At 33.8% G+C, this 15765-nt stretch overlaps 1 protein-coding gene and 1 long non-coding RNA gene across 29 annotated transcripts in view; one reads left to right on the top strand and one right to left on the bottom strand.

Annotated features, from left to right (window-relative positions):
• The window catches only part of ZNF644 (zinc finger protein 644), a 175696-nt gene that overhangs the window by 103711 nt on the left and 56220 nt on the right, over positions 1–15765 (top strand). For 15 of the 26 annotated variants that reach the window (XM_035718236.2, XM_035718235.2, XM_049111704.1 and 12 more), the window contains 2 exons: positions 1423–1525; positions 2355–4050. In XM_035718236.2, coding sequence (XP_035574129.1) covers positions 1423–1525; positions 2355–2547 — 296 coding nt within the window. In that variant the 3' untranslated portion in view covers positions 2548–4050. Of the gene's footprint in view, positions 1–1422; positions 1526–2354; positions 4051–15765 lie in introns of those variants that run through there. The other 11 variants (XR_007411505.1, XR_007411507.1, XR_007411503.1 and 8 more) reach the window with 3 other exon arrangements.
• The window catches only part of LOC112640896 (uncharacterized), a 69163-nt gene that overhangs the window by 19839 nt on the left and 33559 nt on the right, over positions 1–15765 (bottom strand). The window contains exon 1 of one of the 3 annotated variants that reach the window (XR_003124324.3): positions 4166–4238. The exons of the other annotated variants lie outside the window; for them this stretch is intronic. This is a non-coding gene — a long non-coding RNA (uncharacterized LOC112640896). Of the gene's footprint in view, positions 1–4165; positions 4239–15765 lie in introns of those variants that run through there. 3 annotated transcript variants of the gene reach the window in all.

The raw sequence follows: 15765 nt of genomic DNA on the forward strand, positions 1-15765 counted from the left end.
GATTTCCTACAGTTCTTTATTATTAGATTCTTCTTCTGAGCATAAGCAAAGGAAGACTCTGGGCCCAAGCAAGATTTTACTTTTAAAGAGGCAGGTGACAAGAAGCAGAAACCAGTGGCTTGAATGAGATTTATCTATTATCTAGGCTTTTCATGGTTTTTAATTTTCTATATGACATTTCTGTTAGCATTGCCACTTGACTACTGTGAGAAACTGTTTACTGGTTTTGTAATAGTAGCATCTGTTCTTTTGGAATCTGGACTTTGAACAACTCATTTCACAGAATCCTTGAATAGCCAGTTCCTATTCTCTCTTACCTAGAATTTTTCCAGGGGATTTCACATGACAGGTTAACAGAAGAAAACCCATTTGTGTAATTCTTCAGTTACATTTGTTCCCCTTCCCTTGGATCCCTAGATCCTTCTCTTCCTGCTAATTGACCAGCAGCACCCTGGAATATTGTCATCCCTTTGTCCAAAGGAATGGTATAGTTGTATTCAAAGACCAACAAAATGTTTTATGTCCGGTCATTCCTACCTGTAAAAAAAAAAAACAAAAACAAAAAACCTTTTTTCCCTTAATTAGATTTTTTAGAATAAGTGACTGAAGGAGAAGTCAAGTATCTGAAAAATTTCAAGAACAGCACTAAAATTTTGATGCACTTTAGTATAAAAAATTTTCCCCTTTTTAATCAGATTTAAAAAATAAGTTCTAAGAGATCATGTAAAATTTAAAAATGTGAAGAATAATTAGAATTATGTTTCTGGTCCATTTGTAAATTTACGTGAGATGATCTGGATTTCTATTAATTTCTTAGTAAAATAAAATGTATTATTGTATATGCAGTACAGGTTGAGTTAAAAAATGAGAGTTGAGCTTTTTTTGCCCTTCCAAATGTAGGGCCTACATATAATTTTAAGAGCTATTTATTAGTATTTGCTATAAAATTGATTTCCCATTGAGCTTTTATTATGACTCTTTACTAAGTTTTCAAAACATGTGAGACCTACTTAATGGAATAGTAATCAAATGGAAACTTAATGATCTTAAATAAAAGGTTTTAGTTTTCCTGGAAATAAGATTGATTAGATATGAAAACAATGTACTTATGATCATAAAAGGAAAGATTGCCATTGTAATAATTGGCCAATATAGTAATTTTGAGTTTAGTTAATTTTCTCAGTTCTAGTTTGCTATATATGATAAAGCATTATTTGAAAAGTAGTATAGGAAGAATGTATACAGATGATATTACTGTTGTTAAAGACCCAGCTGCAAGTTAGTGCATGCTTCAGGGAATTCAAATGAATATAGACTTTTTAAAATTTAAAATTTAATTTATATGGTCTGACTTCTCTAGAAGTATATATTTATATTTTGGAATATATATGAAATGTTAAGTCTTTCTCTTCCCTTTTTTAGCCTTAGATTGTAAGCAAAAGAAATCAAGGTCAAGATCTGGAAGCAAGAAGAAAATGCTAACATTACCTCATGGTGCTGACGAGGTTTACATTCTCCGATGCAGGTATATGCTTTTATTGCCAAATCTCCAGTTTCTTCAGATTTTGCTTTGAGATATATTAACTAATTTGGGATTTTTAATTTGGTATTTTTAATTTGTGGCAGAAGGTGCATTCTCAACAATCAAGTTATAAATGAACTTTTGGAGACCATCTTAAAATCTTACTTCATAATACACTGTATTTCAACAACTGATGAATAAATTTTTTATATTACCTCAAAATTTCAATGATACTGTGATTTATGAAAGTAATTTTTTGTTATGGTGCTGGTGTTTTATTTATTTGCTTTGTTTGATTTAATTTGATTGGTTTTTTTTTCTTTTTTAATTTGTCTTGAGTTTCTGTTGCTTGGGAACTTCTCTCCACTCATACTTCTAAGTATAGCTATACAAACTCATTCCCACCCCCTTCTATACTCATCCTCATGCAGTTTAAGGAATTCTGAATTGGGGAAGGGTCTGTAGAAAAGAATGCTACATTTGGAATTATACTTGTTTTAAACGTATTGACATACATAGGTATTAAGATCTTTTAATTTAATTTTAATTTAATAATAATGTTCCCACCTTTACAAATATTACTATAGATAATATAGCTGTTAAACATATGAATTGGCAGTTTTATATTACATGAAATCATTTTGACTCTGTATGTGTTTTAAAACTGTTGTCAAGTACTCCTGTATATGATAGTATCTCCAAGATACGATAAAGTTCTACTTCTTAGTTTATGGATTTTATTTGAATTGGTTTTATTTATTTATTTTTTGAATTGGTTTTAAATAAAGGGAATTGGTCATGTTAAGAGAACTGTTATCAACTTCTTCTGTAGGTTTTGTGGCCTAGTCTTTCGTGGACCGTTGTCTGTTCAGGAAGACTGGATTAAGCACTTACAACGACACATTGTAAACGCTAATCTTCCACGGACTGGAGCTGGCATGGTGGAAGTCACGTCACTACTTAAAAAGCCTGCCTCCATTACAGAAACTTCATTTTCTCTACTAATGGCAGAAGCAGCTTCATAGAACAAGGAAACCTTTTAAATAGCAAATTTAAATTGGATGTAAATTTGAAATTCTTTGTCTTTTTTTTTTAAAGCCACGTTAAATTATCCGTTTATAAATACTAAAGCAGGAAAATGGGGAAAAATGAATTACAGTGACATCAGAGCAAACTGAGTACTTCAAACAGTAAGTAGTCTATATATTTTATATAGGATGGAATATGTGTTTTCAAGGTTTACTAAGCTTTGTCAGTTAACTGTGTTCACTCAATGAAAGATCAGTACATGTAAGCAGTCATTAATAAACTGTTGCACATGGATAACTTAAAGACAGACTTACTGGAAAATTACATTTTCTGCAGTGTTACCGGAATCAAGGTTCTGTTTATTCCCCACAAGACTTGCATTGAAAAATAAGATATTATATTTTGTTTGTATGTATTTAGTGTTTTGTATAATACCAGGAATCGCTAAACTAAATTTACTCAACTTAGGGCATTAAATATCATGTACTTCATAGTTTGAGACTGTTCACTCAAATAGGGCAGAGTACTATTCTATCTAGATGTGTAAGTGTTTTTTTAAAATCACATGGAACGGTTTTTTTTATACTAAAAAGTGGAGGGAGATTTGTTTAAACAAGTATTTCTAAAAGAAATATGTACATAGTCCTGGAAATTATTTGTGGTAAGGAAATATTCTTTACTCCAGTTGCATTTCTCAGACAATAAAGTGGTGCATCCATGCTACCTCCTACTTTGTCAACAAAGATGCTATTTACCCTTTACATTTTTGTATCATAATAGATTTAAAAAATCTAATGTTCTTTATTGCAAGACATCCTTTTGTTAACAGATTTGTTTCTTTTTAATGTTTTACCTAAATTTTGACATGCTTACAGGACAGGTTTGCCTCTTACTTTATTTAACATTGTAGAAATGTAATTAATAAACAATGCTCACTACACAACTTAGAATAGGCTTTCTCATTTATATTCCAAATTTGATCAGTTAGCAAAACTTAATACACCAATTGAAATATTTCTACATATGATGAGAATGTTTACAATTTAAATTTTAGAACTTGTTTTGGATGTGATTATATGTACGAAAATCGTGTAACACTATGCTCATGCTAAGAACCGACATAACGGAATTACTGAAATAAATGTGCTGTGAGGAATGGAAAATATGGTGCAGATGTCTTGGTCATGATAAATTGTGATTCTTTTAAACTCTTTCCAAAAACAAATTATTTCTTTTAACTGCAATCAGATTCCTTTACAAATAACAGTTTTTGTATGCAAGCACCATTTCATTTTATTTCATGTAGTATGGCTAATACTATAGTTGAAACAAGGATATGCATTGATAATTTTCTTCGTATGTAAATAAAGTTAAAAACAGTTAAAATAAGGAGTATTTTGGTAGAGTATATACATACCTCACTGCCAGTGAAATTGCTTTCCTATGGTATATCTCCTTACCAGAAAAAATCTCTAAATAAAAAAAAAACTTAAAGAAAATTATCATGTCTATATTGTGAAGCATTTCTTATTTTCAATGGTGGAAATAGTCCACTTGAGGTTGTTTTATTTTATTCAGAAAGTTTGTACTTAGCAAGTTCCTTTATTCACATACCTTATATGTGAAATTAGGATGTTGGATTAGATGGATCATTCTCAACCAAGGGCCTCCTGATCTCTGGGGTACTAAATGGGGGAAAGTACTTCTAAGTTATTTTTATTTTTTGAAATGCTTAATAGAAACTGTGTATTTCTCTATAAAGATGACACTAAAATTTCAAATTCTGTACTTCTGACTCAAATTATACCAAGTCTCTATATACTAGTTGTCTCTTACTGAACATTTCATCAATAGTTATAAATGAATATATTTTTTAAATTGGAAGATATATAGCAAGTAGAATTCAGAAATTTAAAAAAATTAGGGTTTTGGGGGAAAGACTAGCAATCACTAGAGCCCCTTTCAGCTCTAATTTTTATAATTCTGTGATTTTTATTAAGCAAACTATCAAATTGTAAGAATACAAGTAAACTAGGTAGTTTGATTTTATAAGCAAACCTAGATTAAATTTTTTATGTTAAGCTATTTAAAACCATTTCTTTTTCTACATATGAAAAGAATTAAATAGGGTAATTTGAATTAAAAACATTAAGCTAGAGGGATTCCTGGGAAGTTAAAACAAAAAACATTTTTCATGGAAAAGATATTTGGGTTTCCAAATTAAAAATTCTTTTGGAAGCAGAGTTTGTCTTTTGACAACTAGCAAGTTAAAACATTTTCATTTGGCTTCCACAAGAAAAGAAATTATATTGTCTCAAGTTACGTGGTAGCAAAGTATGGTCTAATTCAATATTGAATATGGCCTAGTTTTCTTTTAATTCCTTTTTTTTTATAATTACTAAAATATTTGAGCTTTTTTAGTATTAGAGTTTTCTTTCTTTTTTTAAAAATCTGATTAAAAGTGTTATGTATTTAACAGCATGAAGACAAAAAAGTGAAACTTCTCTAAAAGTAATATTTTCTACTATGCTTCTTTAGAATATATTCGAACCGGGGTGGCTCAGGTCACAATGCCAGGCTTCTAGGATTGAGCTCTACATTGAACTCTTTTCTCAGCAGGGAACCTGCTTCTCTGCCACTTTGTCTACTTGTGTGTGCACACATGCTCTTTCTTTGTCAAATAAATAAATTAATAAAATCTTTTTTTAAAAAAAGGAGAGAATGTATTAGAACATTGGTGTAGCTAATATCTCTATTTCGGATTTCACATTTAATTATGGGTTAAGGAGATGATAGTTTTTCAGTAGTCATATAATAGACTTTTTTTTAGGGACATACATATGACCTCTCAGGAACTGTACAGTTAGAACATTAGTCTAAAGGATGGCTTTGATATTTTTTCTCACTAAAAAAGTTTAATATATGCTCATTTTGGAAGTATTACGATGAAAAAATAGAGGACATTATCTTGGTATAATCACTCAAAGATATTTACTTTTAACAGCTTGTTATATTTCTTTTATTGTTTCAAAGTACTTGAGATTGTGTGTATTACAATATATACTACTTTCCCAGTTTTAAATTTGAGTGGTGCATTGTGTAGCCTAACCTTTGAATACTAGATCTGGAGCATTTTCCAATACCAACAACCAATTCTCTGATTCTCCAGACATCATCTGGGTATCTAGGAATTGGATTCAATTTTGACATTAACTGCCTAGACTTAGCAGCAGACTCCTTGGGCTAAAGAACTCAGTCTCATAAGACTGCCTACACCTCAGGATGCCAGTCTCAAGTATCAGGTCATTTGTACTTCTGACCAGCTGGCTGTAAATTGGGGGTTCCCACAACACCCTCTTCAAACTCAATAATTTGATAGAAGAGCCTACAGAACTCAGGAAGATCCTTGACTTTGCAAGTTTGTTATAAAGGACATAACTAAGGGGGTGCTGGGGTGGATCAGTTGGTTGAGCATCCAACTCTTGAGTTTGGCTCAGATCATAATCTCAGGGTCATGTGATCGAGCCCCACATCAGGCTCTGCACTTAGCATGCTTGTCCCTGTCTGCCTCTGCTTCTCTCTCCCACCCCTTGCATTCTCTCTCAAATGAATAAATAAAATCTTTAAAAATGAATGAATGAATGACATAATTCAGGAACAAACCAATGGAAAGAGATTGCAAGGTATGCAGGAGAGACGGTGGCATGGAGCTTCCCTGTCCTCTCGAGTGTATCATCTTCCCAGCATCTTCATATGTTTACCAACCTGGAAGTTCTTTGAACCCCATTGCTTATAAGTCATTATGGAAATTTTGTTACATAGCATGATTGATTAAATCATTGGACATTGGTGATTAAATTCAATCTCAAGTCCCTGAAGGTCTTAGCAGGGCCAAGGTAGGGGATGGTGGAGAGAGGTGCTAAAAGTTGCAGTCTTCTAATCATGCCTTGGTTGTTTCAGTGACCAGCTCCCATCCTGAAGCTATTTTGGGGCCCCCAGCCATAAGTCATCTCATTATTCCTGCAAGTACAGCTGATGCCCATTTTAAAACAAGCTGTTCTGTATTTTCTGATACTTTTAATATATTTATTTGATTTTATGTAGTTTTCTAAAGTTTTACTATATGGATGGGAATTCCTTTTTTATTATTGTCAATTGGGGTCTCTGCTGGGTATTAGAAGTTTCCTAGCTATTGTCTCGCAGCTATTTATTTCTTCTGCCTCATTCTCTCTTTTGGAACTAAATGTATATTAAATCCTTCTCATTGTGTTCTCTAGGTTTTTTACTATTTATTCTCAGTTTTCTATCTTGGTGCTACATTTCAGGTAATTTCTTCTGACCCATCTTCCAATTTAGTCATTTTCTCAGCTACTACTAAACCCTATTTACTGAAGTCTTAATTTTGATTGTAATATTTTTCAGATCTAAAATTTCTGTTGGTTCTTTTTCAGATATGCTTTTTATTGTTTCTAGTAGCCTATGTGGCTGTTATTTCCTTGAATGTGGCCTACATAGTTATTTACATATTCTCCTTCTGATAATTCCAAATAACTCTGGGTTTGAGCTTATTGATAGTTGCTTTTCCTGTTTCTTGTTCATAGTATCTGCTTTTCTTATGTGCCTAGGTGTTTAACAGTATGCTAGACATTATATTTGGAAACAATTCTAGAACTGTTCTGAAGCCTAGGATAGTATCTTTCCCATAGAATTTTCATTTACTTCTGCCAGCTGAGTAGGAGTTCTACCAGTTTAGAACACCTTAAACCCAAATTCAAGATTTGTATTTTCCTGGTCTACCAGATGACCCAAAGTCAGGTTCTCTATAAGAGCTAGATCATGGGAAAGTTCATATACCTCTGGTTCACCTTTTATGTTGTGAATATAATTTTGTTCTATGAGCTCCGTGCAGCCATGCAGCCATCAAAATTGCAACTTACTTTCATAGCTATTTCTTCCAGATAGGACATGTCCTCTGGGCAAAAATAAAAGGCTTTGTTACTGGGTGGCCCCACAGGGTTTCTTATCTTCACTTAATTTGACTAGATAATTCTTTACTATCTTGCTATTTCTTTGTTGCTTATATGATGCTTTTGTTTTTTTTAATCCAACGTTTTTAGTTGACCTCAGGGAGGGAAATTGAGATTTTGTAGCCTACCATTATCAGAATCAGAAGTCCTTATATAGGGCAGCCCAGGTGGCTCAGCAGTTTAGCACCGCCTTCAGCCCAGGTCCTGGTCCTGGAGACTCAGGATGGAGTCCCACATTGGGCTCCCTGCATGGAGCCTGCTTCTCCCTCTACCTGTCTGCCCTCCCCCGCTCCCCCGTGTGTCTCATTAATAAATAAATAAAATCTTAAAAAAAAAAAAAAAAAGCCCTTATATAAATTTCTGGGAAAGAGGATTTTTGTGTGGTTTTTTTTCTATTCTATTTTCCTAAGAGTTCTAGGGGCACCTAAGTGGCTCAAGTGGGTTAACGTGTCCAACTCTGGGTTTTGGCTCAGGTCATGATCAGGATTGTGGAATCAAGCCCTGTGAGCTCAGCATGGAGTCAGCTTGTCCCTCTCCCTCTGCTGCTCCTCCCTCTCATGCACATTCTCTCTCTCTCAAAATCTTTTAAAAAAATAATTCTGATACACAGTGTGCATCCAGTCAATATTCACTGAATGATTAAATGAATAAGCCATTATTTTAAAGCAAATGTAAATACTTTATAGGTATTTTCTTAAAAATAAATTTTTATTTTTTTTTTTTTTTTAGTTTTTATTTAAATTCCAGTTAGTTAACATACAGTGTTATATTAGTTTCAGGTGTACAGTATTGTGGTTAAACACTTACATCCAGCATTTGGTGCTTTTCACAAGTGTGTTTCTTAATCCCTACCACCTATTTAATCCATCCTCTCACTCCCCTCCCCTCTGGTAACTATCATTTTGTTCTCTATAGTTTTGAGTAGGTTTCTTGGTTTGCTTCTCTCTCCTTTTTTTTTTTCCCTTTCCCTCAGTTGTTTTGTTTCTTAATTCCACATATGAGTGAAATAATATATTAAATGTTTTGCTCTTCCAAATGTATTTTAGAATTAGTTTGTAAAAAAAAATTAGTTTGTCAAATTCTATTTGAACTCAGAACGATATCGAATTTATAAAGTAATTTGTGGAAAATGGGAAAATATGAGTCTTTTTTAGAAAATTGGTATTTTTAGAAATATGGCATATTTTTCCATTTATCTTCATGTCTTACAGGAAAGTCCTATTGTTTTCTTTATAAAGAATTGCATACTTAAAATTTGTTTCTAGGAGCACCTGGGTGGCTCAGGCAGTTAAGCATCTGCCTGCTCAGATCATGATCCCAGGGCCCTGGGATGGAGCCCCACATCAGTCCCCATGCTTTATGGGGAGCTTGCTTCTCCCTCTCCCTCTGCTTGCCACTCCTTCTGTGCTCTCTCTCTCTCTCTCTCTCTTTCTCTCCCAAATAAATGAATAAAATCTTTAAAAAAGAAAATTTGTTTCTGTATGTTTTTGTTGCTATTGTGATTTTCCCCCAAAATTTTTAGTTGAATGTTGCTGATATAAAGGGAAACTACTGATTTTCTGTGTGGCAGTCATATATATCCTCCCATAGCTGAACCCTTATTCTAGTATTTTTTCAGTTAATTTTTTTTAAAATTTCTGTAGCCATTTCGTACCATCTGCAAATTGTGATATTTATCTCTTGATTTCCAATGTTTATACTTAGTCTTTTTCTTGTGTTCTTATATTATCAAGGTTCTCCAGTACAATATTGATTATTAGTGGTGATAGCTTGTATTCCTGTCTTATTCCTGATTGTCATGGAGATACTTTTGTTTCATCATTAAATATAGTTTGTTGGGAGTTGCTTGTAGACAGTTTATTTAGTTAAAGAGATTTTATGTGTTATTGGATAAGAGTTTTTTATTTTCTTTTAAATAAAAAATGGACTCTCAATGCTAACATTTCTTTAGCTTCTGTTGAGATTTGCATGTGATTTTTCTTGTTTAATCTGTTGATGTTAGTAAAAAACATTAATAGGCTTTTAAATATCGAACCATCCTTAAATGTCTCCTTGGTCTTGATTCTTTGATTCATATGGTGAACTTAATTTGCTTCTATTTCATTAAAGAAATTTTTAATGTCTGTTAGTGATACTGGACTTTACTTTTTTTCAGCTGTATTTGTCTGAATTTGGTACCCAAGTTATGCTAACCTTATAAAATGAGTTGGGAAGTTTAAATTTGCCTAGTCTCTGAAAGAATTTTCTTAACATGGATAATTTTGGTTTCTTAAAGATTTGATAGTACTCGTCCATAAACCCTTGAGTCTGTTACCTTTAAGAGAGATATCTTTTGATTACTTTTACTATTTCTTTTATACATAGATTGTTGGATTTTTTTTTTTCCTCTCTGAGCCAGGTTTGGTTACATTTTCCTAGAAGAGTACCTATTTATTCTAGATTTCCTAAAATTTTGGAATAATTTACATGTAGTATTCTCTCATACGTTGTTTAATCTCTGTATCTGTCATTGTTTCATCATATTACTAATGTTTATTTCAAGCTTAGCTTTTTTCCTTAATTAAACTTACTAAAGGTTTTATTTGTTTTTGTTAGTCTTTTCAAGAACTTGCACTTGGTATTATTTTCATCAGTTCTATTTTTCTGCATTCCACAATTAAAGGATTATTTAAGTGATGCCATTTAAATTGTATCTTACTCATATGTCGTTTACTCCACCTGCCAGATTCTGTGATTCTGTGAAAGGTATGTTAGGATCCCAGTATGACTGCTACTGTGTCTGTTTCTCTTCATCCTCAGTTTTTGTTTCTATACTTCCAGTCAGTGTTCTTGAGTATATAAAGGTTCATGATGACTATTAAATCTACTTGGATTCAATAAAAGCAACCCCAAAAAAGCCCTATTTTTTATTTTTATTATTTACCTGATATGCTTTTTCCCTCTCCTTTCTAGTGTCATCTTAGGTTTTCCTTTTGTCAATGACCTCTAGTTTGATTTTCTTATTTCACCTAGTTTGAGATGAATAAGTCAATATAACCATTCATATTTCTGTGCTTCTGTATATGTTTATACTTACTCTGTCCATATTATCTTGTGCTTTATATGTATTATATTTTCTTAATATTTCTTTTCCTTTCCTATCTTAATTGAATTGAGTATTCTTTGTTAATTTTATATAAAGTTTTTATATATACACTAATATTAATAAAGCATTTTTTAATAAAGCATTTATATAGTTTTTATATATATAAAGTTAACAGAATATATATATATTTTTTCAGAATATATATATTTATAGGACTAAGAAAAATCTTTAAGTATTACAGTTTCTAGATTTTCTTGGAATATATATTTTTTTCTTTTTTTAAAAATATTTATTTGTTCTTAGAGAGAGGGGTGGGGGCAGCGACACAGGCAGAGAGAGAATCAGGCTCCCTCCATGCAGGGAGCCGGATGTGGGACTCAATCCCAGGTCTCCTGGATCACGCCCTGGACCAAAGGAGGCGCTAAACCACTGAGTCACCCAGGCTGCCCTGCATATATATATATTTTTTCAAATTAAGTCATTGTTGTGGTCTCTATTTTGTGTTGTTTCCCTCATCCCACCCACCCACCCGTACTGCCAAATTCTTATATTGAAATCCTAACCACCAAAGGTGATGGTATGAATAGGCGGACTTTGAGGCTGGTTAGGTCATGAGGGTAGGGCCCTCATGAATAAGATTAGCACTTTTACAAAAAGATTTCTAACTGCTTTCACCACTTGAAAGATAATCTGTGACCTGTAAGAGGGTCTTCACTAAAATCTGGCCATGCTAACATCCTGATCTTGGACTTCTAGCCTCCAGACTTGTGAGCAATAATTGTTTCTTGTTTGTTTATAAACTACCCAGTATATGGTGTGTGTTTTTTCACAGCAACTGAAATGGAGTAAGACTTTAATCTAATTTAAACTGTCTTTAATCCTCTTAAAGTTTGTTTTTGCTTATGGTACAGTGTAAGAGTCTGTTTCTCTCTTCTTCCAAAATGGATAGATAGCTATCCCAACACCAATTTATTATACTGTTCTTTGTCCAAAGAATTGAACCTATTACTTTTGTCACATATCAAATCTCAACTTGGAATCTGCATCTGGAATCTCTATTCTGTTCACCTGTTTTGTTTTTAGTCTTTTTTCTAAGTCTGTACTAAATAAATACCATACTTACTTGATTACAGGGGCTTTTTAGGCTATGTTCTGATAACTGACAGAGCAAAATTCCCTGTCCCTCTTTAGAATGAATATACTTGCCTTCTTTACTGCTCTCATAGTGAGATCTTTCAAGTGAATTTACTGCCTTTCCCTTCCGTTTCAGAAGTTTTAACAACACTGAGAAGTCTGTCCTTATCCATTTATATTTAATTTCACATGGCTAACCAGTGTTTCTATTTCTTTTGTTCTATCTTGAGGCCTCTTCTTAGTTTTTTTTACTTTTGCTCTGAAAGGTGAATAGTAAATTACTGAGTAAAGGCTCCTCAGAGGCAGTCCTCTTCTCTCAGGATGAATAAATGCAGATGCTGTTTGTCTCAGGAAGCAGAGATGGGCTAGTTCATTGTCAGTCTGTTTTTTCCTTTAAGTAATTCTTTCTGCCTGGATGTTTATACCATTGTCTGTTTATCTTTAGAGTTCTAGAACTTTGCCAGGCATGCCTAAATGTGTGGTTTTCTCATCAGTGCAACCTAGAACTTAGCAGAATCCAGGCTTTCTCTAAATCAGGTAAAATTTTCTACTATTATCTGTTGGATAGTTTGATCTTTCCCATTTTTTTCTCCTTCCAGAATTCCTATTCCCTGCATTTTGTGTTTCTTGACCTATTTTTTTTTAATTTTATTTACTTATTCATGAGAGACACACAGAGAGAGAGAGAGAGAGAGAGAGAGGCACAGACACAGGCAGAGGGAGAAGCAGGCTCCATGCAGGGAGCCTGATGTGGGACTCTATCCCGGGTCTCCAAGACCACACCCGGGACTGAAGGTGGCGATAAGCCACTGAGCCACTGGGGCTGCCCTGTTTCTTGACCTATTTTTCAAATCTTCATCCTCATGATTTCCATTTATGTATGTTTAATACTTTGAACTGTTTCTTGCACTTACAGTGAATGACCTCTTAAATTCATCATTTATAATTTTGTTTCAAAATAACATTTTGGGATGCCTGGGTGGCTCAGCGGTTAAGTGTCTGCCTTCGACTCAGGGCGTGATACTGGAGTCCTGAGATTGAGTCCCACATCAGGCTCCCTGCATGGAGCCGCTTCTCCCTCTGCCTGTGTCTCTGCCTTTCTCTGTCTCTGTGTCTCTCATGAATAAATAAATTTAAAAAATAAATAAAATTTTGTTTCAAAAATAATGTTACTAAGCTTTCGGAAATTTATGTGTGTGCACCCTTAAATCTCCTTAAATGCTGTGATTTATTTTCATTTATATTTTCGTCTTCTCTAGTATTTCTGTTTTACTGAGTACATGTTTTGATTATTTTGCTGATTTCCCCTCTGGTTGTTGGGCTGCCTTTAATGGGTTATTTTTCTTTTTCAGTTCACTGGGTTCAGATCTGTTTGTTTGGGGATATGGGGATATCCTATTATGTTAATAGTCCTCCACTTAGTGAAAAGTGAAGTGGCAGTTCCTTGCTGAGATACATGAAGGATATCCCTGATGTCTCTCAGCTCTCTGTAATCTCCAGGGCAGAGAGGATTCAGTCTACCCATTCAGTTCCTTTGGGGCTTGAAAAAGATGTAATATGCTTACCTAGGGGGGTAGATATCTCTGATTGTCAAGTTCTTCCTAGGATCTACCACCTTCTAGTCCTTAACTCCTGAGCTTCAACCCATGGAGAAGAAAGTCCCATATCAGTTCCCTTTTCTCTCAGGACCCCAAGAGAGCCCCATGTCTCACATTTACACCAGTCACCTCTAAGTTTCAGCAGTCATCTGGCTTGGAAAAAGCTAAAAGTTTAGTAGTGTTGAGAATGGAGGAAAAGGAAAAATCACACCTATTTGTAAATTTCTTCACCCTTAAAATTAAAACTTTAACCGTTATTAACTTAATCCTTAATTAGCATCTGCTATAATCAATATATGTCTTTTCCCTCCACCACCACAAGAAACTTAGCATGCTTTTCTTCCTCCTATTCAGCAATCTATTGTTTTGATCCTCTGAAATTTGACTTCCATGTTTATTAAATTTTATTATATTAAATCTCCTTTATTTTTTTTAGATTTTTAAATTTTATTTATTTATCTATCTATTTATTGATAGCACCTGCAAGCAGTTGTGGATGGGTAGAGGGAGAGAGAATATCAGGCTGATTTCATGCTGAGTGCAGAGCCCATCATAGAGCTCAATCTCATGGCCTTGAGATCATGACCTGAGCCAAAACCAAGAGTCAGACACTCCATTAACTGAGCCACCCCGGTGCCTCCATCTTTCAGTACACATCTTTTTATAATCTATGTGTGAAGGATACATAAAGCACTGTGTACTGAAGAACAGTGGTTGGGTTAAGAATTCCTCTTTCAGTCAGATTCCATGTATCATCTATTTTTTTTCAGGGATTACTCATAATTTCCGATAAATCAGAATACACTCTCTTTTTTCCCAGCACTGTTAAAGACTTTTACATTTTTTTATATCAGTTTTTAGGGATTAGAGGATCCTGAATATGTTCAATTCAGATCTTGATCCAAACTTCAGAAACTAATCCAGAAATTTTTGTGAACATATAACGTTCCTAATTCACCCAGATCACTTCTCCAGTGATTTCTTAGTCCCTTAGTCCCCCAAACTTCGGTAAGTTGCACAGTCAATAAGACATAATGAAAGCCCCTTTTTGAGTAATAGGAGAAAAGTTCATATAATTGGAGTGGTATATTATTTTCTTAAGCCATTATGAAATCACGTTATAGTACTTGGTAGTTATATTCAAAACAGTGTTCTTTTTAGCTGCCTCAGATCTTTTTTATTTCTGCATATAACTTATAATTATGTCAGTCCTTTTAGAATATCAGAGTTTCCTACTCACTGGAGTTACTAGATATTACATATTTTATTAAAGATGCATAGAAATAAATAAATGAAGGTTTTATTTTTTTAAGAAATTAGTCTGAAACATAGATTTTTTTAAAAAAAACCTTACTTTTTAAAATAATCTCTACACCCAGCATTGGGCAAGAACCACAACCCCAAGACCAAGAGTCATATGCTCTACCAACTGAACCAGCCAAGCACCCCAGTAGATGATTAAAATGAGTAAATTTTTTACCCTGTGATTTAAATGCTATATTCTGCATTTTAAATTTTTACTTGTTCTTAGAAGGTGACATTTATTGGTCACTCATTTCTCTTTCCTCAAAGTGAACATGCTACTAATTTGAAATGTATGTTTTGGTGCCATTTCAGAACCAAAACATTTACCAAAGGTGAAAAATATTATGTGATTGTGATTTCTCAAGACCCCTGCTATTATTTTATATAATATGTTCAAGCCCTTTGAGAGGTCCAAATATTCTAGATCATAGCTTATGAGAACTTCTCACCCAGAGGCCAATATAGTAAAGACTTAAAGCCATTCGCTGAGAAGATGGAAGAAACTCATGTTCTCTTACGTTTAGCCTTAAAGATCCATTTTTCTCTATCTGCTACTGCTGTATTTCCTCTTTTGATCCAGGAGGCAAATATCCTTAAAACTAAAGCTAATGTGGCTGTGTGTTTTGTTTTTTTTTAAACAATCTTGCCCACTTTTATTTATTTATTTTTTAATTTTTATTTATTTATGATAGCCACACAGAGAGAGAGAGAGAGAGGCAGAGACACAGGCAGAGGGAGAAGCAGGCTCCATGCACCAGGAGCCTGATGTGGGATTCGATCCCGGGTCTCCAGGATCGCGCCCTGGGCCAAAGGCAGGCGCCAAACCACTGCGCCACCCAGGGATCCCTAATGTGGCTGTTTTTAATTGATGATTGAGAACTCTAGTAAAGTACATAGTCTGCTGTGTGGTTTTGGGCCCATGCAGTAAAAGGAGGTTAATTCCTCACATAATTATTCTAAAATCAAAGGGCTCTAAATAGTAATGCTGGCACAACAGTAAATTTTATTTTATTCTCATGACCCGTGTTTTGGATGATCCTCTGAATTGCCTAAAAACACATGCAA

The sequence above is a fragment of the Canis lupus genome, chromosome 6, assembly GCF_003254725.2.
Source record: "Canis lupus dingo isolate Sandy chromosome 6, ASM325472v2, whole genome shotgun sequence".
Lineage (NCBI taxonomy): Eukaryota > Metazoa > Chordata > Mammalia > Carnivora > Canidae > Canis > Canis lupus.